The sequence below is a fragment of the Accipiter gentilis genome, chromosome 12 (assembly GCF_929443795.1).
Source record: "Accipiter gentilis chromosome 12, bAccGen1.1, whole genome shotgun sequence".
NCBI lineage: Eukaryota > Metazoa > Chordata > Aves > Accipitriformes > Accipitridae > Astur > Astur gentilis.
In genome coordinates, this window is record NC_064891.1 from 19,446,834 (window position 1) to 19,471,873 (window position 25,040).

Sequence of the window (25,040 nt, forward strand, 5' to 3'; positions counted from 1 at the left end):
TACTTCTATGAAACTCCACCATAGAAATACAAGAAAGAAAAACATGTATAAATTTAAGACATTTTACTGTACACCCTTTAAAATGGTAAATATTCTGGATATATACAACACATATACAACACACAGTCTCCCTTTACTGTAGTGGTCTGGCTACTAGTTGTGCTTTTCTCCCAATTTAGGAAGTTTAATGTTGCTTAGTTCCATAAAAGTTTTCATGAAACATATGACTTGCTAATAGCAAACAGCTCAAAAAGTAGTGCATTCAATATTTAAGCATTATATTCTTAACAGAGTGATAACAAACCTTAATCTTAAGGTTGAGTAGTCTTCGACTAACAATATAAAATTGAATTTCTAAGCATTAAAAAATTTCTTTATCTACAACTATCTTAAAAAAAAGGGCAAAACTTCAGCTCACATTTGAGCCAAATCTCAGCTCAAACATCATTCTGAAGATGAATTGCATTTGATTCTATCAGTTTTGATGGCCTTTCTCTGTTTCTGCTGAGATACAACCATGAAGATGACGACATTGGCAGAGCACCTCTTCCTCGGTGTCTCAAGGCCCAGTTAATTGGAGTATGCTTGCATGAAAAGCCCACAGATTAGGCGCATACCCTACTCCAATCAACAAATCTGTTGTAGCTTGCCTTATACCTTATCCAAAAAAAGGTATTGTATTTATTGCCATGTCTATACAGTATTCCCGCCAGTGACTCTTATTCATTTTGTGCCCACCAACAATGATATAAAACTTTAAAATCAGGTTTCCCTGACTGAAAGCTGCAGGTCCATATGGTTCCATAGAGAAAATATTAATACAGCAACAGAGGTCGCATTCAAACGTTTTAACTCATTTGAAGATGATTACTCAGTTGCTGTATTTCCTATACATATGTAGACAAAGAAATATTAGTAAAAACAGCAATCATTTCCAAACTGCTAGAAACTTTAACAGGTATGAAATTACTGTCCCCAGGCTAAAATCTTCCTACCCCACTGGCAGAAATATTAATTCTCAGAAGATGGTCCCATCAGCTATAGTATAAAAACTCTGGAATGAAGAAACTGCTGTGCTTCTGCATCAGTGTGCTGGTGCTCCCAGTGAGGCAAAAGAAGTCACATCGGGCTGCCAAATGGAATGATGGGGAAAACATTAGTAAGTGAAACTCAGCAGAGCTTTATCTCGCCCTTTCTGGTGAGAGTTGGGTTCTTCAGGGACAGCAAGCAGGATACATTCTTCACAGTACACCTGACTATTACTTACACATTGCTTAAACCTATTTTCAGTGACAATGCAACCAAAACCCTAGTTTAACGAACCTAGGGTTTCTTAAAATATGACACTGTAACAAAAGAAATAGCGAAGAGATGAGTTCACTCATAGCACGAGTTCTTGCTTTCTACATAGAAACGAACCACAATAAAAAAAAATTTGCAACATCATAAAATACAGTTCTGGTAACTGACTTGCTCGGTATCCATCTCAGCTGTGACTTGTTCCTCCAGTTCGCAGAACGTTAGGTAGAGGGAGAAATGTCCCTACCCTCTTCCTCAGGTTGAAATGAAAAACCAAGCCAAAAGCTGTACATGAAGATCATGATTTCTGGTCTTCCTCTGATGGGACAACTTCCAAGAGGATTTGCAGTGTTACGGTTACCCTGTCTGCAAAGATAAAAGCATACACATGGGAAATTTGGGGGGGGGGGGGGGGGGGGGGGGGAGATGGAGAAGACAGAAGCAGCCAGGAAAGTTATTTTAGCTGCTATGCAGCCTACTTGCACATACAGTTCACAGTGGTCTTATATACCAGATGCATATATCATTTAAATGTCTGATTCATTTTTTTTCTTTTTTACTATGTTTTCTTTACCTCTGGATCCAAGGCTATGCATATAAAATAATAACGGAAGGGTATGGACATATAAACTTGTTCAATAAAGGTCTGCATGCATTTAAAGGCTATCTTAAAGCAGGACTACTCTGCACAACTGCTTAGTTTTAACGAAGTTGCAATGTTGAAATAAAAGTCTGAAAGGGTTCAAACAAGTTAATTCAGCTATGCCAAGATCTGCCTAAGCAAAAAAAAAAAAAAAAGAAAAAAAAATTAAAATAAAAGGAAACAATTATTACAAAGCTTCACAAGTCTAAGAATGTCACACATCCAAAGCAGCTTCACGCTGTCCTTTTTGTTTCTCTGGATATTTATTTCCTTCCGGTAGTTTTGGTGGTTTTCTTTTTAGGTATTGATTCATAAATAAATATAGAATAATAAAAGAGCATTTTCTTAACACTTCTTTCGCTTGCCACTTTTTTTTTTAGTAGCCCATTTTAAACAAGCGGAAATTGTTGTAAGAGAAAGTTCTGATTTTCCTTGTCTAGCATGACATGTCAGCATTTACACCAGTGTAAAGCAAGGAAGGTAAAAGAGTGCAACTCACAGAAGATACAAACTGAAACTACTTTCCTGCTCTCCTAAGGCAGACTCTACCATCTTTTGCTCTTCTCTCTGGAGGTCACCAGTTCAGTGCAAAGCCAGGTTACCCTTACAATATAAACTGATGGGGTCAGAGAGCCTGAGAGTCAACAGGGACTGCATTTTCCTCCCCTCTCCCTCCCCTACCTGCAGCGGGGACTTCGGAGCTGGGCTAAGCATGGCCGGGGTGAAGGGCAGGAGGAAAGCCAGCAGCAGAAAGCCAGCACGGCTTTGCCCCTGCCATCCCACCCCTTCCAGGTTTGAGGCTGAGCAAAGGAAGAAGAAAGAAAACAGACTTTCTCTTCAAGCTGAGCTATGGTGTAACAGCTCGTGGAAAAGCAGAGGGAAAGCCTGGGCATCTCGAGAGCTGGGCGTGATTTTAATATCCTGTTTGACAAACCTGGCAGACGCATCTGCAGCAAGACCTTGCCCCCGCTGTGGTGGGAGACAGCTACCACTCTTCCATTTCCACGGGGTAATGGAAGAATGGCTCTGCGCTGGGATGAAGCCACGGAGGAGCAATCAGACAACCGGGGGGGGGGTTGGGGTGCTTGCTTGGGTATTTTTGGTTGCAATAAACTCAGGATAAGAGAGTGTAAGGAGTATTTCCCCCCCCCCCCCCCCGCCCCCCCCCCCCCCCAAAATGTTCCAATCTGTCTCCAGTCAGCATCTCTATATTGTCTGCTTTGAGCAGTACCTGGACTTACAGGACTAGATTCACATTCGTAACAAGATAACTTAACATACCATGACAGTAAAGACAACTTACTCCCCCCCACCCCAACCCTGAAACTTTAAACCCTAATTTTCCCTTTCAAGAGGAGAATTTGCCCGAAATAGGTCCCAGGGGACAAGCTTTATAAAACCCCCAGACCTGGTATCTACATGAGCACCACATAAAGCTTGGGTGAGGAAAGCAAGCAGTAATTTACTGCATATGTGCAAGACTGGACACAAAATCTGTGACAGCAAAATGCTGAGACGATTTCTTGCGGATCCCAACACCACAAACTCGACAAAGAGAAGCAAACGGAGAGTATAACACTACGTCCTGAGTGAGCAAGTATCACCCTCTCATGTTTGTAAATAACCCTGAAAAAGACATATTGTTATAGAAACAGATCTCTTTTCCAGCACGGGCTCAGGCTATGAAGAAAGCAGGATTCGACTTTTAAGTTCCTCGCAATTCAATCCACTGTAAAGAAATAGATGTTTTAAATCTGAGTCTAAGGTTGGGGTTTTGACTGAGGAAGTCCAAATAGGAGCATTCTCATACTGGTGCCCCATCATTTTACACATTGATCTTTGTAGGATTTGCTAGGCTTGACTTTTTTTTTCATTTTCACATTAGTTCTACAAAAAAGCAAGAAAGCGGAGGTCAAATAAAGCCTGTACTAGCTGGAAATTATTTGTCCCAGCACATCTGGTGCTACAGCAAAATTTTGTTGGAAAAGGAGAGAACAAAATATTATTCTCACTGCAAAAAAACACCCAGACCCTATTAACCCCACAAAATGTGAACTTACCTTTTGTTCAATACAGTAATTTGGTAAGGAGAATGGGCAATGCAAATGCCATTAAGGTCAGTCAAAATGTGCAAAGCAAAGACGTTCAGCCTTGGAGAGGATTTCTTGGGTAATCCATTCGAGTGCTCTGCTACTGTAACGAGCCTGAAACTCCCCTCATAAATGTATTCATCTCCAGGCTGGGTCTTTTATCCCACTACTCATTTTGGCTGTTCAACATCCCTCTTCTCTGATCCTTACAAAACCTATTCTGAATATCCAGTCTAATCTCACCTGGGGCTGGTCTGTACCCATGTGGTTTTGCACCAGCGCTGTCCTTTACTTAAGTAACCCGTGTTCCACATAGGGTTTCCAAGCAGCAGTCATCTCTCATCTCCAAAGCACGTCTGGGTAGCTGAACAAGTCAAGTTCCCCAACAAGGTGACTTTGCAAATGGGTAACGAGAGCCCCACACCACCCTGGTCGTGCACTGAGCTGCGCAGATGAAGCAGCTTGGGAACAGCCTTGTTAGCACGGTGCTACGTTCAGACTAACGGGCTTGGACTCGTGCGCGGTACTACACAAAATGCTTTGTCAAAGTCTAAGTAGATTGGATCTATCACATTCTCCTTTGTCTAGAAAAATCGGTTATCTTCTCAAAGAAAGTTAATCAGTTAAGCTGGCAAAAATCTACCTCTTAAAGGACAATCGTAATTTTTCCTGTTGTCCTTTACCGCATGTCTGGAATTACTCTTTCATGCCTATGTACATCTAACGCGTATTGTTTCAAGCTTGCAGCCGCCCAGTGACTTGACTTTTCTGTATCTCACAGAGGTACCTTAAGTGAATTTATCCTCATTCAATACCTTTGAAAAATGCTCTCAGGCTATACAACGGAGCTCCCTTAACACTCAAAAAATAATTCCAGTTTAATGACTCCACACAGAAGGTTTATTGCTTCTTCCAATGGAAAAAAAATAAATCCTTTTATTTAACAAGTAAATCTCCACTCTGCTCCACCCCAAAACTGTCAAAGCATCAGTTTTCCATCATTACTGTTGTTATTTTGGGAATAATAATTGCAAAGCAAACAAGCTGTTTCACCCACTGACTGGCACCTGCTGCTTTCCCCTCTGAGCCGCTACCCTGTGTCCATCAATGGGTATTATTACAGAGGCACCAGGCCTTCTTTCTAGGAGGAGAATTTTGTGTTATCTGAAAAGCTAGAAGAATCACCTTCATTGTCACAGCTGGCAGAAAAAGCTTCACATCTACCCAGTCTACCTTAAAGAGAATATTTTTTCTCTCACCCAAGCAATGTAGTTCAACACTGGCATCCTGTGGCCAGAGATTCAAGTAACTGTATGCCAAAACCTCTGAGACTTCACAGAAAATGCCAAAAATCTCCTGGGTTTCATAAGGGAAAATTTCCTAGTCCCTAAATGTCAAGGCTGAGAAAATATAAACAGACAAAAACCCAACTATTTAATAGATTGTGCTTTTGCATACAACTGTTTTCATTTGCACTGGAGCTTTCTACCCATTCCCAGGACATTGCAAGTAATTTATAACTTCATGGATATAAAATTAAGATGACCAGAGTGTGCTAGCCTTAAACTAACATCTTTTTCTGTAAATACTTTATGCCCTATTTTCTACGAACTTCCCAGCATGAATTGAGAGGGAAACTCATAGATCCTACAACAGATAGGTCATAACTATGTAACATATATTTATAGAGAGAAAATACACATAAAAGTTGATAGTATAACAAAATACATATAAAACCCCCATTCTTTTATAGTGAGCAGCTCATTTTAAATCATCCCTTAAGGCTGAAGCACAGAAGACAATATGCATTTTTTATTTGGCACCTATACCAATAAACTATTTTTAGTTGAAAACTTTCATGGGTTGAGTTTTTCTTTTGCAGAAGAATAAATTTTCTTTCAGATTTGTTTAATAAATTACCCATTATTCCTCAAATATCTTGCCTATATTCTTGATTCACGTTTTGAAAATTACTTCTGTTTTGGAAACTTAGCAAGCTGAGTAACAAAAAAGAGAAGAATGGGGAGCTGTAATAAATGATACTGACTTCTTTCTAATTGCAATGCTCCAAATAACCCTTCTCCAACACATCAGAACTTCCACAAATGCTTTCAGAAACTTTCAGAAATGGTATAAAAATTATTCCCAGTGTATTTCAGGTGTGAAATACTACAGCCAAGCCACGCAGAAGTCGTTTGTCATAAAGCACAGAAACAATTTCCACAGAGGTGTGTCAGGCACAGTATATTTTGCTAGCATTTTGTCGGGAGCCACCGCTAAGGACAATATCCCCCCACCAAGCCCGCCTGATCCTGTCCCATTCCAAATGCTCCTCAGTGGTCCATAAATACATCATCTCGGCAGGGAGCACCAAACCCATCCTGTCATCACAACTGTGAAGTTTAAGTTTCCAAACCGATTCTCCTAGGAGTGTTAATACTCGTGTCTTGGAGGTGGAATCAGATGTTTGTAGGGGAGGGAGGGGAGAAGGGAAGAGGAGGACAGGCATCCAGTCATTTAAAATCAATCACTAGCTGAAGAATAGGCTTGCTGTAAACATATCTCCTTAGTTAGTGGACATTGATTGTAACCGGCGGAGCGATGCTATAGCATGTACCAGAAGGAAACTTGCATTGTCATCCCCAGCTCAGAGCAGCTGAGAGGATCGATTGGAAGGATTTCACAACATGGGGAGCCCTGAGAAATCCCCAGAGTTTGCATGAAGGAGAGAAGTCCCACGGGGACTTACCTAGGAGCTTTCTGAACCACTTTGGCTTCTTGTCCCATACAATAAAGAGGTAGTAAGCAGGAACTCCAGTCAGGGTTATTGCAAATCCAATCCCTGTATTCACCGGATCAGAGTAAAGTGACAGTGCAACCATGAAGAGGCAGGTGAAGGAAAACAATGCTGGAATAAATAGAGGCACCTGAAACATAACCGCACAAAGAACCATTACTTTACATTGACCTTGTTATTGAATGACTACGGCATTTAATGTTCCATGAAACGTAAATTGGATAAAACGCAGCAGTACAGGATAGTTCTGGAGAAATATAGGTATCTAGAACATGCACACAAAATGTCAGTGACTGCAGAAACCAAGCTACGCAGAGTGCTATGCAATGAGTACCAGATAAGTCTTTTAATTACACACTAAAACACTACAGTTTTACATCCTTTAAAACGTAAGGGCTGTAAATAAGTTACATTGCAGAAGTCCTTGCTCTAATCCCCCAGTAGATAAGTAAGCTGCACTAACTGCAGTAAAGATTTCCTCTTTGATAATTACCTATTAGAAAACATTTTAAAACACAACCAGGAGCTCAAGTCACCTTTTAAAACTATTAAGAACATATTGATTTTCTTCCTAAGGTAAAAATCAAAATCTAGCAGGAAGAGAGCAAATTAAACACCAATTTGACTAGTGATAAAGATATTTGATAGCATTATGCAACTGATAGCTGTTGAAAAAGCACTTTCTGACTGTATGTCTGGCAGCATTATTAGTGTCACTGTTGAAAGTACAAAAAATAACAATATCAAATTAATTCTCTCAATTTTCAGGAACACCACTACAATCACTATGTTAGCACCTCTCTGAAGGAAACGCCTACAGGCATGGCTTGTGAGATGTTTGGTGTAACGGAGAATTGGAGAATTCCTTGGAGATTATTCTCTTCCTTTCATGCCTTGAAGCATTACTGTTCCTCTTTTGTGCACTGTCAAAGCTTTTTTTTTAAATCAAAACAAAATAGGTTGTGCTGTTGACCTTCTTATTTACAGATACACCTACAAGAATGCAACAGCGCACATTTCTTAGTTCTTCATAAAATAGCCTTCTTGGAAATACATAAATAGGGATAGATTCCTCCATTTTTTTCATGATGGACATTATCTTTCTGGATACACAACGGGACAACTTTGTAAGATGTTACTTAAAATAAGCAAGAAGAATGGCAGAACCAAGGCCAAAACAGCTACTGTTCAGTAGGCCAGGCTATTAGCATTTTCTTTCTGGGTTCACAATAACTGTGTCTGCAAATCCATTGCAAGCCCCAGATATCATAATAAGAGCACTAACAACTTATTTGCACATAAAATTGGTGTATTTGATATTGGATAAGCAATGAAATAAATGCTTAATATTAATGCTTACGCTTGACATGAATTCTGGTGGCAAAATTATTCAGGGCTTATCAAAGGAGACATTAAATAGACGACTGGCTGAAAATCAGGTTGGCACATGTAACCCCAATACTTGCAGTCTGAACCCTATGTGACTACACAGGACCAGACATATTTTCACACAGCTTGCATCACACTGCCTCAATGCGACAGACAGGCAAAACTGAGCAAACACCTTCACTTTGGCACAGCAGCTTCAGTTGCTGCCCCCCAAAGCACCAGGGAATAAATAGGCAAGAATTATCTTTTAGCAGGGAACGCAGCTGGGGTAGCGCTGGGGGAGCTTGCAGGAAAACACTTGGAGTGCAAAAGACTGTTTTCTATTAACCCTGTTTTTCTCAAAAAAAGAGGCTAGCTTTCTACATCCAAAAATGCCCCTTTTACTGTCTGACTACAGAATACGTAGGAGGGAGAAGGATTCATGTAAAACAGTAGAAAGCGGAGGTTACCTTGAAAGGACGAGGCATATCAGGACGTTTATATCTGAGATAAATCAACCCAGCAACTACTAGTCCAATAAAAAGCCACCTGGCAAAACTGAGGAAATTCAGGAGGCTGTAGAGATCCCCGTTGAATAACATTATCATTGTGAGAGGATGCTGCAAAAGAAATTCAGAGCATAAGAGGGGTTTAGTGGATTGATCTCTATTATTTTACAGCAGGGATGTCAATTTTTTCCATGGGGACAAACAGCACAGCCTTTTGCAGGGACACCTGAGGGCCACAGACTTCAGGCCTGCCTTTGTCATGCAATCAGGTGTGTGATCGATACCTAGCTGCCCTGAGATCACGTTTGATCAATATATATCTGTCCCCTGCGACCCAGACAAATTCACAAGCACACGGCCCACTGCGTCACCAAAATGCTTGAGCATCCTGGGCACCATTCTCGCAGGACCGGACAAATACCTTAGCCCACTGCAGTTTTACTCGCTCGTCACTGATGCAAATGATAAGAGCAGTTACATTTTGGTCACATGTGATCATGTGAAAGCAGAGGTTTGTAGGTGTCTTGCGGAAGGAAGAAGTCTTATAGTCCCCCAGGCTGCGACAGGAGAACTCAGCAAAGAGGGCATAGTAAGAAGTAGCTACACCCCACGGCGTGCCGGCCAGGCACACCGGGTCACCACCAGCTTGTATTTGCAGGATGCCTTTCAGGCTTGCAGGGTGTAGGCTTATTGCACATCACAAGTGCAAACATTTCAAAGCAGAGAGAAGCATTTAGCTGTCACTCAGGTGGCTGCTGAACAGCGAAAAGGAGAGGGGACACTGGAATAAATACATTTCCTCATTAAAAAGCTGTTCCGAGACACAAGGCTTCTGTGAGGCAGGCAAAAGCTTATGTATAAACTAGTGTCGCACCTCGGGTTAGATGATTGGTGTAGGCTATAGGGATCAGTTTCAGGGTAATCTCTGGACAAAAGCAGAATATTTGTAGCTTGGATCAACTCTGCGGGGTAGTTCGCACTTCCTGCCTGAGACACTCTGTGCCTGCAATGACACAGTCCTTGCTTTCAGGGATGAAGGAATGAGTCAACTTCACTGTAGCCCTTCTTGTTCAGCAAGAGGAAAGATATTGGCAGCGACAGCCTCTCTAGGTTTATACCGAGGCAACAGGTCAAATCAGCTGCAGATGCAGTAAAATGCTGGGCTAAATCTTTATGTAAGGAAAACTAACTTGTATTAGTTATCTAGACTCACAGCCTCTCTTTCTCTCTTTTTTTTTTTTTAAAAAGCGGTGAAGACAGCATGGATTTGAACCAGCACAATCAATATTTCAAATATGGGTCTCTGGCTCCCACCCTCTAATGACTTACAAAGTGCTTGGTTCTTTACACACGGATATTAAGCAAACTCCTTATCTGTAAAGGTCAAAGGAAATTTTACCACTGAATTATATTGGGCAAGATTTCTTCCATATAGACTCAGCCCCTAAAAGTTTAAAGTCTCAGTTATGTTATAAGCACGATAATGCAACAATGGGCCATGGACAGTGAAGGAAAGCTATCAAGAAAAAAAAATAATAAAGTAGGGTTACAATCAGACTGCATGATTTCTTGGAGCTGCTACACACACATCTATCAAATACTGGGACATACATACATAAACAGATTTCTTAATTCCTAAAAATGCTTTTTTATTTAACAATCCTCAAACACTGAACATGTTCATTTTCTCAATTTCTCCTCAAGAGTTCTTTCCTTTTTTACAGTGGGTGGACCTTGGCAGGAAAAATAAAATAGGAAAATGCTAAAATGCAGTCTATTGATGCAGAATATATCCTGTACCTACTCTAGTTGCAATAAGGTAAGAAAAAAAATTACAATCTCTGAAGGAAAGCCATCTTCATATGAGCAACTGAGTTTTTCAAAGGAAATCAATGCACTGGTGTAACAGGACCAGATGCAATAGCAGAAAAAGTAATTCAGAAAAAAATAATATGTTAATACATTTTATGCATTTCATCCCACAGAAAACAGTCAAAGCAGTTTGACCGAAAGGTATGACTACTTCAGCCCAAAGAAATAAAATGCAAAGTAAATGGTTATATACAATGAATTCCATTAGAACTTTTCACCATAATCACATTGCCTAATTTTCAAAATTTGGAAGCTTAGGGTTGTATGTGCACATATATAATTCAACATTTCAGCTGGCACTTCAGAAGTGAGCTTATAGGCATCTATCGCAAAAACTGATTTAAATTCCAGTACAAGCATCTGATCTTACTAGCGTACACTCATAGACGCAGACGCGTCTTCTGCTGTGGCTAGAACGCCCCAGAGACGCAGAGGTCTGTCCGGATACATTACAGCCATTGGTCCCAAAAGAGGGGTTGAACACCCATGGTTATGAAGACTGCAAGTGGAAATCTTCTTGGCACTATGCAAACTGAGGTTTGAGGTCGTTTTTTTGACATTTTGTCCTAACATTTTGCCATAAAAATTAGTCTGCAATGCAAACACATGGCCAACATTTAGCTCTGCCTCTATTTTAGAAGTCAGTAATAGGATTTCCACTATAATACTGGTGGTTTTCCTTAGACAATTCACAGACTATTGCCCAGGCACACGTTCTCTCATTTTTTAATCACCGCTACACAGCACTTCTGAGGGTTCCCCTTCCATTATCTTACTGCATAATTGTTTGCATTTTTCACTATAAGGTGGTATAACGAGCCTTTAGGGTGCTCCCAGATGCTGGTGTTTAGCTGCACTTCCAGTGAAATGAATCCCTTTTTTGTTTGTTTGTTTAACTGGAATTTGTTTCTCTGAAAGGGAACTAGCTCATCACTAGCAGGTCCTTAGAAATAAAGGGCAATAAGACGTGAATTAGGCTGCAGCGATAGGCAGTCAAGTGCTACCGACAAGATAGCAAGGAGGAGATGATAGAATAAGAACAACTCCCAAATCTCATTCCTCTCTTTGCTGTCCTCTGCCCTGCCCAAAGCCCACGTACACATTAATAAATGAGACTCAAGCAGTGCCCAAATTCTGTTCGAATCCTCCAGAGCAAGCCTGTAATATGAATTCTTGTGCAGGAACATTTGTTTGTATGATTTACCAAAACAATGACAGCTGGCAGAGGAGTGTGCTTGCGGACATGAATCATGGAGAGAATTTCCGGAAGGTGACCCTCGCGGGATGCAACGAAGAACATCCTGGTGGGAAATAAATGTGGACAGACTTTAAATGTGCTCATTACTGTGACTAGGCAAAGCGGCTCATGAAAGTCACAGAGCACAGCAGCACTTCTTAGGCTTGTTTGAGGTATTCTGAATGAACAGGCTAGTAGGAGAAGCCCATGTGCAGAAATCAAAGTCATCTCTGAAGGTGTCCCCTCCTTATCTTACACTATGATTGCTATTTGGAATTAGTTAATATTTTCCCTCCAATTTCCCTCCTTCACATGAAATGAAGCAGCCATTAATTAAGTGCTATACTCAGAGGGATCCATTTCCAAATCGTTCAAAAGGCTTTAAAAATAAGGTACTAAACTCAACAGGAACAAAGTGAGAAAATGCCCCACACCTGGTAAACATTACAGTCATTTTTCATTTCCTGCTAAGGGAATGAATCCTACTCTCCCTTCCCCTTGCTTCCTTACCTTCGGTGTGTATCCCATGCCCTTCGCCCCCAGTAATATTAGCAATGCTCACCTGGAGACTGCAAAAATGCCGCCATTCATAGATCCAAAGCAGGAGAGAGCAACAAATACTGGTACAGCTAAAGAAAAGTTCCCCATTAGTCGTTCCGCAAAGGTCTGTTAAGAGGAGAGAGAAACATACACTGATTTTTCATAAAACATGAAAGCAATTTTAGTCTATTAACAAATTCTTAATAAGTATGGTAAGTTTTATTTATACCCCTTTTATGCATCCCTCACTGAAAGTTGTGCTGTGCATTTGTTACCTCTTATTTTGTGACACAGTGGCTACTGCAGATGAGGTCTCCCACCCTTACTCCTGACTGCGCATGGAAGATCGCCAGTTGAGGCAATGCTGTGGAGGTGGAATCAGGCCCTGATTTATGTGTAGTTTAGACCGTTATGACTCCAGAAAAGATGACCCATTCTGAAAGGATCGAGGTCTGATCTGTATACCTACTATTTTTTCCCTACAGCCTTCATTTTACTTAGCTGATGCTACCCAGTGCTACGGTCCATCCATTCACGCTTTGTTGTTCTAGGTTACCAGAAGAGCCTTAGTTGGAGTTTGGGGCACCACAGGAGACATGCACAATTTTCTTTCAGGTTTGCAAAATGTTTTGTTTCTAAATCTCCATGAGCTAAAGAATTTGGTCATTTTTAAATGCCACGTCAATTGAAGTAGCCGCAGCAGTGTCACTACTGGAAAATAAGTGGAAATTTTTATTTCCTCATTGCAAGTCAGATACCATAAATATAAAAATCAGTGTCATCACCACAATTCAGCAAGAACAATCAAAGCAGGATTTCCAAACCAGGTTGCCTTGCAACTCCTTCCCAACTCCAGTATTCACAGCAACCCCTTTCCTAAGTACTCAGGACACACGTTGTGCGGAGACAGCGTTACCGCTTCTTGTTGCTAAAAATAGTTCAGAGCTCCCACTTCCACAAATATCTGTATTTCCTGCTTCCCAGGAGTTCAGCCTACAATTTAGCACAGAATTTTTCAAGCGTTTACTTGGCTATAAAAATGAAGTCCTATTGACTTCGTTATATCAGGTAAATAAATACAGTCTAACATTACATTACAAATGCTATCGATGTCCTTAAGTGCAATCCCACTAATCAGTCAAAAATCAGACTAATTTCACCAGAATGCTAATATGTGGTATAAAAGAGGAGCCATAGAAAAGCCTGATTGGACGTGTCCCCCCGATTTTTTCCCCTGGAAATAAGAATATATCAACAAACACAACTGCAGCAGGGATATAGCTTTGTATTTTTCTTCTGTAACTTACCACTGCTACAGCTTTTGAAAGCAGCAATTCCCCAGCACTGATTGTAGTGAAATAAGCCACGTTTGTTAACACATAGCCAACTGTGACGATAATCATTGAAATGCATATTGCGAGGGGTATGTTTCTGAAATACACAAGGTAGCTCATTATTTTGCAATCTGGTTGCTATTCCCTGAACATGAAACAAATAACATGAGAAGAAGCCACTAATGATGGTGAATGCACATTCGGTGATCCCGAAATATCATAATTAGAAACTACCAGTAAAAAAAATAACACACCTAAACAAAACCATCTAGACAAAGCAAATAAATTTATAATGAAGAGGTGAGAAACCATTTGAGGGAGGAGTCCTTTGGAGACACCAAGAGGCTGTGGTCCCCTTGTTTCCCATACAAGAAGCATGGCCCATTTCAGCTACCTACCCATATCGACTTTCCAGCTGAGCCCAACAGGAAGGCAGCAGGTATCAGTGCTTGAACCAGCAATAAGGCAGATGACAGATGCAGGTGATCCAGCTCTGTATCAGGAGAGCAATCACAGTGGCATCTCCAGCATACCTACTGGCACTCCATGCCTGCCCACCTGGAGGTGGTTCAACATCTTCCCCTGGATGCCAAACCATCTAGCATGTGAAATTCTGTCCTTTCCTCCTCTATGCAATTCTTCGCTCACACACCTTACCGTATCCCAATTACCTCCCTCTCTATTCAGGGATACATGAGGGCAGAATATGACACAGAACTAGGAACAGCGCAAATTTGTACTGTTAGCACAGCACAAATAGTACTGAACAGTACAAAGCCCCTGACATCTTAGCTAAAAGACAGAACAATAACACACAAGTAAATAATAACACCAAACTTATATAGCATGTCCTCCAGGTCAGCAAAGCAGAAAAGCAGAATTATTTCTATTTTAAAGAGGAACAGAGGCACAGTGAATTCATCCGAAGCCACACTGCAGGCGAATGTTTGAGTTAGCAACAAAACCCAGATGCTTCAAGTGTTACTCTAGTCTCTTTCCACTTGATATCATTGCTAGATATCACTGATACCTGCATCACACCAAGATCAGACTCAGAGCTGAAACAAATGTTTGGTCCTTTAATTCCAAGGCTGAGAGTTGAGGTTGGAAAGATGCAGCATGTGCACTCCCTCTGAGGAGAGCTGAGAGCTCCTTCTTCATGGCCGGTTCCCTCCAGCTGTCTATGTTAAGATTGCTTTTGAAGAGATGGAGAGGTTGCCATATTTAGAGAACTTTACTGTGAAGGCCACCCCATCAGGCAGGAAGAAGGAGAGACAGAACGAGGAATTTTGGTGTCCCAGAAGAGGCCACAAGCACTGTCCTAAAGGATTATTGCAATTACCTCAAAGGAAAAGGTGTTTTGAAAACCAACACAAAGATCCACTATTTTCTGATATTTTTCTCAAAGAAACACAGCTGGGTCAGAATTTAAGGATCCTCTTCACTACCAGTACTTATTGCTCAAAGAAATCCTTGACTTTTTTATACCTGTATAGAGCTGAAAAGACATGCTAAACGGAGACTAAATAAAGTGGGACAGTATCACTGTTGCATATCTTGTCCACCTTAGAAGCCATGGTGTCAAATACTGTCATTAACCCAGACACACAGGTAGGTAAGAGGACCATGCCATATTGCAGCACCAAATCTGGGTGGACACAATGATACTGCATTAATCCGCTGCTACCTCACACACCCGGTCTCAGGTGAAGAAGCTGGAAGGAGGGGAGCCAGTCAGCTTGTAGGGTGTGCTTGTTGATGGAGAAGACAACGGCAAGGACCAGAGCGAACAGTCCAGAATACAAGTGCTGTATTGCTGGAAAAACCACAAAGTTACTGACTCAAGAAAAACCGCAGAACTGCGTGTTGATAATATGTCTAGAGCAAAAAAATGTTTTTGTAGGCCAGTTACCAGTTATTTTGCAACCAGTTTGGTTAAGCTTCTTACCTAACCTGGGTCTAAATTGAATTCAATCTACTTAGCATCTAATTCAAGGTAGGAATACATGGTTTCAAAGCCTGTCAGAACAGAGATTTTAAACGTATCTTCTGCATCACAGATAAATCCAAGCTATTGGATAAATCAGCACTTACTCCAACCTTAAAAAAAAATGTTTCCAGCCAAAAATAGCAAATTTGTACTATTCTAACAAATACCATTTGAATGACTGAAACCGCATGGTTAAACTTAACAAACTAGCTTCGTCCGTTCTAACTCTTACCAAACACCTGCTTGCTGTATCAGCTTCTCATTTAAATCCCAGTCTAATTTCCTCTAAAACAAAATGGCACTTCAAAACTAAGGGGGGCAGGGGGAAAAATCATGCTTCCAAACATGACCGTTTTCTTAGCACTGTGGGTCCTGCCTTGTTATGCTGAAGAGTACTAACCCGCTTGGATCCTAATACCAACAAGAAAAAGAACACCAAACCCTCGAGAGAAGAATAAAACCCAAAACCCAAGCCAGAACTAGTCAGCAAGCACTATTCATTAAAAAGCCCGCAGATCATAACTCAGCAGCACAAGGGATGCTGTGACTTCTAAGCTCCTGAGTCCTCGTCTTCTGAGCGAAGCGAGCGCTCAGGTTGCGCATCCTTTTGTCTCCTGGCAGAGGCAGGCCTTCAGGCGGCTGCCGTACGTTCGCACACGGCTCCTCCGAGTGCTGCTTATTAGCCAGTGCTTTCAGTGACAGATTTAGATAAAAATGAAAGGCCAGTTTCAAGATTTCAGGGATGAGTAATACCGTACGGTTCATTTCTCACTGACATCTCAGTTCAGATTTACACTTGGTCCTCGAATCATCTGAAAGCACAGACAGACAGGTACGAGCCATATGTAAAACCACTAAGTAAGACCTTTAATCATGTCTTTTCTATCCATCCAATTTAAGAGGCAGTTCCCAATTTGCAACAGGATCCCATTATCAAACTCTCTACTACGAACTACAGTCACTGCACTAGAATAAAAACTGTAATGCCGTTACCAATAAAGATTATCTCCTTTCCTTGGAGGATCACTGTACCAATTTCCTTGTATTTTAGATATTCTCCTAGACTTCCAAATCTTCTCTCTAAGTCAGGAAAAATCATACCTAAGTTCTATTCTCCATTAAATTGCCTCTATCGATGCAGATTTCACCTTTTCATTTCTACATCCTATGAATCAAACACAACATAGGGTGTTAGCACACCAATAAGCCATGTTTCTGATATAATGCAAATTCACAACTGCCACACAGCTAGCTGAGCATTTTGGCCTAGAGGGAGTCAGAAAATTCAAGAAAAAAAAAATCTTTCGCTTTAAGATTTTTGATTCATTGAAGCTAAAACTTCTGATGGGAAACTTGACCATTTCAGCATTTTCTTAGGAAAAAAATCTTAGAACCAAGACAGAAATCTTGTCCAACCAGTAAAGACCTCAGAATGACCAATGGCTTAAAAAACTTAGCATTATGTGTGCTCAGATACAGGAGACTGCAATGTTTTATTTACTGAAAGCAGGCCCAGGGCTTGAACTTGCATTGAAGTGGCTACTGGTTACTGTAGGGCGGTGCTTTCCTTTTGCATTTCATCTCAAAGTGAAATGTCAAAAGATTTCAAAATCAAGAAAAATCTTTTTCATATCAGCTGTTTTTCTGAGTAGACCTTGAGGCGCTGACATTAGCCCCAAACCTATGCAATGACTTGGAAGTGACTCATGCATTACTGTTAAGATGATATCCAAGCAGGCTGCTCCTGAGGTAGAAGGGGAAGCAATACTCATCTCTTCTCCCAGAACTTTGAAGAAAATCAGTACCAAAAGGGGTGAAAAAAAAACAACCAAAAACCTGAGGAAACCTGAATCAGGAAAATCTTGACAATAGAATTAAAAAGTCTTTATAAAACAACTAAGGTAGCTTCTAAGCATCTGAATCTTGATAAAAATTGAACTGAATCTCCACATGTTTTAAGATTTACCCAACCCTAGCTAGTATTCAAAGCCAAATCTTCCCCTTCTTTCCTCTATACAAAGCAATTGTAACAAAGAATCACAACTGTTGAAATGAAGAGCACATCTACCTTGTACTTCTCAAAAAAAGAGTCACTGAGGAGTCTGCCATCACAGAGAAATTTAGCATTAGAAATACAGCTAGTCCATCCTGTGCCTATAGAGGGCTGAAATGCATTGCCATATATATGCTGTATACAGCTTGGAAGCAAATTCCCTCCTTCTAGAGCCTGTAAAGGGTCCCGGAGCTAGGGCACAGGTTCAGTTAATCAGGATATCCACTGGGTTTTGGATTTGACCTTCAGTGTTGCAGAATCATACATCTTCTGATAATCTGCTCTGATACTGCACTACCTCCTACAAATATTTTTGAGAGAAAAAACACAGAGCAGATTAAGGGGGGGGGGGGGGGGGGGGGGAGGGAGAGGAAAAAAAAGGAAAAAGAGAAAGAAAGCCAGAGCGAAAACCTGAGAATAAGAACAACAATGTCAATAAATCAGCCAAGGAACATTCCCAGAAGTCTACAGCTCATATCCCAGCTTAATGACAACTTTTATAACAACAAACAGTGAGTGCTAAGAGCTGTGACCACTGCAGGCTGTACTTTCTATGAAACAAGCAGCACACAGTCAAATATGCCCCACTGAATCAGCTGAGCTCACAAGTATGAAATACACTGTCGCCATGCCCGTTGTTTTTTAGAGGCCGTGTCAAAATCATTTCCTTGCATCCATTGCAAATGCAGGTTTTACAAATGCTCAGTCTGAGTCGACTATCCTGGAAAAAGCTGCACCAATGGGACGCAGCCAGGAAACATAAATAAGAAGCTCTAAACAAATCAACTAATTACTGGTAAAGTTAGGTGAGAAAAAGCACATCTTTAACGTGCTATAGAAATTGTGAAAGATGTTTTCTGTTACATTTAAATTTTTTTTTTTTTTTAAAAAAAAAAAAGGAAAAAAAAGGAGAGAGGAAAAGTCCTAACTCCTTCACATGGTTTCCAGGCAAGGATTTGCTTGGTTTTCATGAGCATGAGCCTGTACATGCTATATTTCTTGAGTTGAAAATTTACCACCACAGGAGTTTCAAGATCCTTTTCAAAAGTTCCCTTGTGCAATAATTTATTCACCATTTGCAATCTGTTAAGTAATTTTCCAAATGAACTGTTTCCAGATTTTGGCACTCTTAAAAAATCTAATCATTCATCGCTCTGTCCATAGGGCTAAAGCTTGGCAGAAGAAGTCACAAGTGCAAATTTATCCAAATAACCTGACACTTGAAAAAAATAACCAAATACAATACAGAAAGCGGCTAGAGAGTGCTGGTAATTTAATATTCCCAGGACTTCATTGCAAGACCAGAAGAGGTATAGGCTTGGCTTAGTAAGTGCCGCATTCCAGAGTCCAATCTATATTTCTTGCCATTCCCAGGTGGTCATTCTGTGAGCTGCGGCAATCCCAAACCTTGAACAGGAAAATAGTATTTTTTAATATAAACTTCCTTATCTCTGATGCATGTTTTTTATGTGAAAAGCAGCCTACAAGACAGCCTGTTACACTGAAAGGATCAAATGGTTCTCACCATGTCAACGTGTGAAAAAACTTACAATTGTGCCCATCTGTTAGCAGAAAAGGAGGGTGCAAAACTTAAAAGGAGGCCACCCCCCAGGACAGGATCAAAGCCAGGAATAGAGAGGCAAAAGGGATGGGAATCATCACAGAACCTCTCGAATCCCTGTATTTGTAAATGCTAATACGGGTCTCGGCAACGACTGGCTTTAGCAATGAGCTAATATTGCTTTGTTTATTGTAGCGAAGGTTCTCCTCAGCAGATCACCACTTTTCCCCCTTCACTGCCACCCAGTATGTTCCAGCCTTATGTTCCAGACCAGAGCTGCTGTCTGTGGGCTTGCAGCTCAAACACTATTAAATTACATGACTTCTCTTCATCTTCTTTTGATTGTGATTTTCCAGGGGAGAAATGAAAAAAAAGGAAAGACTAGCTATTAAGCTACGCTCTCATTTACGCCACCACATGCTCCACGGATGTTACTGCTGGAGTGCGCATTAAAGGGCTCCCTTCTCCGTTTCAATGCGTTGGTTCTGTACCTCTGACATCTGCAGAGTCACAGCAGCATGACACTGGGATAACAGAATGAAGGATCAGGCCATGGTCTGCATTTAAAAACCTTCTTGCTTTCTATCACCTAACAAGAGAAGAAAAAGGCTTCTGCTGTACCTAATTACTTGCTTGCTTCCTAGTGTTTAACTTCACTAGCTTGGATTATAATTGGTCACAGTTCGTAAAAGGGGTCTTGTATGACCAACTGACTTTAAAGGGTCAAACTGCACTACAAGTGTGCTGGGAAGAGCCGTAGATTTTATTAACTTCTCAAATGTTTTCAATACCCTCTTCAGCAGGCTTTCCTAAAAAATCAGTTAGCATAAACACTCTCTTAGCTAAAACTTAAGACCTAGAAAAATACCAACCGCACAGGGGAACACTGTTCTCCATAACATTTCCTTCTAGGTAAACCCTCCCAGCTGAAGTCCCAAGGAGAAGCAGATCTGTCAACAGCCCCTGAAAGACTGAGGATAATTGTTATGCTTGCAAGGCAATTTGCTTTATTTTAATAGAGATTTGAACGCGGCTACGGTCACATCGTCTACTGACTCAGGTTGGCAAGCCAGATCTCACCAGAGTGCTGTATTCATTTGCGTCACAGCCCAAGCCCTAACTTGTCAAGCCAATGCCTTTTATGAAACACCTTTCTTTGAAGACAGGAATGGATTCCTCTGAAACTTGGACTACCAGCTAGAGAGACTTCTCGTGTTCAAGCAGGATCCTGAACCTTTTCACATGGAGTGGATAGCATTCCTGGCATTCCCAAAGAAAACTAAGCCCAGACAGCAGGTAGTAAAGATGACAGCTAAATCCACAAAGGACCTCCAAGGTTACAACACTAAATATTAGTCACACTATCTCTGATTAGCCATGCAAGTTTCTTCTACAGCAAGTGCTGTTAGGAGCCAGAAAGCGAGCACAAGAGGCAGTACGCGGAGCTGCTGAAATAATATGAAATGCAAGTAAAATGGGGGCTTAACTTTTAAAAATACCTCTTTAAAAACCAGAAATGGAACACAGTCTTGAAACATAAGATATAAATCATCCCCTGTGACTTCTCAGTCAACTCTTTGATAAACCATTTCCATATATCCATCAAGTGCCAGTATCCAACATCTTCACATTACTTCATTTGCAAACTTTTTGTACAAAGTTTATGACTGTTTCCAAGAGACACATGAATAATCAGACCTGGCTTTTATTTTGCACTATAATTTGACCCCAAGACACACCCCTGCCAAGGACCTAAGATGGATTTTCTTTCCCATTGTAATAATCAGGCCTAGCCAACTCTGCATGGAGCTAGGCTTGCCCTGGAAACTCAGGCATGCTTGTCCTCAGGGAGCCTGGGAGGCTTAACTGGAGAAAAGTCAGGTGCCTGGAAACGTGGGCAGCAGCTGAGCAGGATCTTTAGCAAAGGATCTGCATTTAGCATTTCAGAACCTAAAATAACAGTGAAGATGCTTGGATGAAGATGCTTATTTATCTAGGGTACTGCAATTAAAGTGTGGTTTAGGTCAGACCTGCTACTCTCTTTCACAAAGCTTGCCTTTTAAAAGCAGCATAGTATAAATCCAGAGGATTCAAATACATAGATATTGTCACTCCTGGGCTTGATGAATGACTTCCATGCTTCTACCTAACATCAGCGTTTTGACATCCCTCCTTTATTTCATTTATGGGAAACATTCACGTACTCTGGGAAGTTTGTGACCTTTTCCCCCAGAGATGCAAAAACTCAGATTTGACTTTTATTGCCTTAGCTCCCGCTCAACCAAGAGATGAAGGGAGCACCTCTGCTCTTTCACAAGTTCCAGCATTTTATTTTCTTCCGAGGCCTATTTGTGGGAAGTGCTTACAGCACTGCAGTAGCGTAGATTGTGGTGAGAAGCAATAGTAAATCACTGTGCTTGCTTGGAGGCAAGGAAGCCATAACCACAAACCTGACATGGGGTTGTAAAAACAAAACACCTGCCTGCACCAAGCTCAGGTATGGAAATGAAGGGGAGTGGGGCAGAGGCATGATTCAAAGCACTCCCTCCAAGCTGCCTTATCTAGCATGGGATAACGGGTCTAACTTCCTCTTAACTGCTCCATACGGACACGTACCTCACTGCTAGACTTAAAATAAATGTAAAAAGAAGGGTGTGATGTAACTGTGCATTAAAAGTAGTTTTATTTCTTACAGGAGACTCTTCTGGGAAAGTAAAACTATTCATTCCCTGAGAACCTGATTTACAAACAGGGTCTACTTTCCCCACACAGAATCACTTTTCGTAGGGACGACGGAGTCTTCTGAAGTTCCCTGCAGACTTACAAGCAGGCAGAGTGGCCGTCCCGCACAGCCACTTTCCCGTGAAGCACAAAGACAGCAGTCAGCAGAGCACCGGCAGTAGCTGGGAGGGAATATTTAGCAGTATAAACAAGGGAACCTGAGGAGGGAAATGAGCAGATCAGGCCTCATAGACGGGAAACCTAAGCTGGCAGACAGCAGTTACCACATAACAATAATGTCATGGCCCGGGAAAGAGATTACGGTGGTTACAAAAGGAATCCCAGTAAAAACCGTGCTGCCTGTCACAGCATCCTTCCCACACACCACCAGTACCAGAGCATTTGCTGGCAGCGGGGCTGGGGTGGAAGCGATGCCCTGCCTTGATCTGTATGTATTTTTATTGTCTATACTGAGGACATATGTTTCTGATTTATGGCACGGCAAATGGCAAAGCAACACTTTGAGTAATGCAAGGGAGCAGGCTGGCAAGGCTGCGATCATTCCCAAAATGAGCCACTCCAGAGCCTGGGAGCAAGCAGCCTGAATACAAAACACTTTGCTCAGCTCCAGCAGAGGGTACAGGAGGGAACGCCACCCCCTTGGCCCCGCAGCTGAACTTTTTAGGAAGCGTCGCTGGTAGCATATTAATGACTCGTTATGCTAACAAGGGAAGACAAACGCTTAGGTGCAGAGAGGGATGGAGAGAGGAGCGTGTGTCTCTGTGTGTGTGTGCATAAAAGGAGTCAGATTTTTCATACTTGTTAAATTCCTTGACATTTAATTTTGAGCAGGAGAGTTTCCACAATGCCAAGGATCATAAAGGAACAATTTGCTGCTGTATGTTACCATTGATATTTCGGCATGAATGAAAATTGCACCATTCGGTGATGAAAAGAGCAGCCACTTATAATAAGGAGCACCATGGAAACTGAAATATCATTTACCAAGAAAGGCTCTTCTTCTGAAGGAATTCAAAATGAGAAAAATGGTAACTGCGGGTGCCTTGAAGCATTAGCATTTTAAAAGATATAAAAGGGTTTAAATGAAATTAAAAGGAGATGTCTTAACAATACTGCACTGCCTTGTAGGGGGCTGTCCAGCAGATAAATAGTTTTCTCTGCAGAAAGCAAGGAAATGAGGATTTTGCTAAGGACAGCCTAGCGGACTGGCTACAGATGTGGGACAGACCATATAGCACACTGAAATAACTCTGTAAGAAATGACTAAGTTCTGACACAGAAGAGAAATCCAGAAAACTCCAAGTGTGAACTGAAATATGTCTTTGTAGCGTGCAGTAACTGGAGGCGGTTGAATGGAGTTCAAATGGGAGTATCAACTTTTTCTGTTTTATTACCTTCAGTGCTTTGAGAAAGGAAATATCAGTAAGCTGAAATTCTCTCTCACTAAAATTTCATAATACTTGAACTACAATCACACGCATAGGAGAAGAGTATATCCTTTTTTTTTTTTTTTGGGGGGGGGTGGGGGGGTGGGGGTGGTGATATCATGAAGAGAAACACACGGAATTTTAAAAATCACCAGTAAGGCTGGATTTTCCTTTTTCTGTGTCCAAGCTGAGAAATCTTAAAAATAACCCTTAGAGAGTTAGTACTGAATCAAGTTCCTTCCAGTTTGGATAGTGACATGAAACATCCAGAATTATTCATCTTTTTCAATGGTCTTGGACAGTATGGTCAATGAGACTTAGGATTTTAAGGCTGACTCATCTTCGCAATTGTACACTGTTCAGTGTACCCTCTGTCAATGATGTGCTACTCTTCCATGCTAAAATCTTAAAATGAAAGTGATAATGATGGTTTATACAGAACTTACTGCACTGTCTCTTATTCTGACTCAAAATCAACCTATGAAAAACCACGTAGTGGTGCCATCAAAAAGCCCTGCATCTTGACAGTCCATAGCACACTGCCCGGTACCAGCCTTCCTGACACCTGCACCTAAAAGTAAGCCTAGAGAAAACACCAGCTCTGTGGAACAGGGCAAATGTATGTCTTAGTTTAGCAAAAGTGCTTGCAAGGCTTGTTTCAGTAGCCAAAATAAGCACAAAGCAGATAGCAGGATTTGGGCCACTGTGGGGGAAATTATTTTCTTAGGAGCAGAGAAAATAAGTAATTCATTACGCTCCACAGTAGTTCCTCCAGGGCAGCATGCTGACTCTGACAACGGTCAATACCATGCCCAGGTGGCCTACAGTTGGGACCTACTTGTGTCTGGGATAGCCTGCAACTAAGAAAAAGACTCTCCTCGTGGCCTTCACAAGTACCAAGCAAGAATCCAAAAGTGATTCTGCTTATTTTTCACATCTATAGAAATATTTTGTCCTTAGACCCACAAGAAGCTCATCCTCTAATAAAGTTCTGCCCAAGGAAAAGGAATTTCATGGTCTTCTATGTTCTTTGTGGATAAATCTTTACTTTCATCTGGTTTTGCTTAGTAGGTGTTTTTTTCCTGTAATAAACAGATATGAAAAAAAATAGAAGCGCTGATCATTCCGTCATTGTAGAGTGAATGTAATTCTTCTTTTCTTTAAAATAACCCCACACAGAAGTTAAACCTCTTGTCATACCAGCGTGTTCTTATTCTCTATCCATTCTCATGATCTATGAAGGAGGTGTCTCCATTGCTGTTAGATCTTTTCAAATGATGATATCAAAACTACTCTTCTAAGGGACATTTAATTCCATCATACTTCAAAAAATTAAACACTATTATTATATAGTCCAATTTTTTGCAACAAACAAAACATAATGACAAGGTGAAGATGCAAATAACAGTACTTGCTCAACAACAAGTGTTACAAGTGAATGAGGATTGACATAATAGACCACAGCAGTGCAACTTGTAAAATGCAGATTATTCACTTCACAGCTCCTCTGGAGCCATTATAATCTTATATAAATCCTCTTAGTTTACAGTTCATGGATATAGGCTGTACTATAATTTA

At 41.0% G+C, this 25,040-nt stretch overlaps 1 protein-coding gene across 1 annotated transcript in view; it reads right to left on the minus strand.

Annotated features, from left to right (window-relative positions):
* Nucleotides 1-1,350: 1,350 nt before the first annotated feature.
* Nucleotides 1,351-25,040, minus strand: part of SLC7A11 (solute carrier family 7 member 11) — a 59,066-nt gene continuing 35,376 nt past the window's right edge. Inside the window, exons 7-12 of the mRNA XM_049815001.1 lie at nt 13,663-13,786; nt 12,378-12,481; nt 11,783-11,879; nt 8,668-8,817; nt 6,782-6,959; nt 1,351-1,665 (exon numbers count right to left, since the gene is read on the minus strand). Coding sequence (XP_049670958.1) covers nt 1,598-1,665; nt 6,782-6,959; nt 8,668-8,817; nt 11,783-11,879; nt 12,378-12,481; nt 13,663-13,786 — 721 coding nt within the window. The 3' untranslated portion in view covers nt 1,351-1,597. The remainder of the gene's footprint in view (nt 1,666-6,781; nt 6,960-8,667; nt 8,818-11,782; nt 11,880-12,377; nt 12,482-13,662; nt 13,787-25,040) is intronic.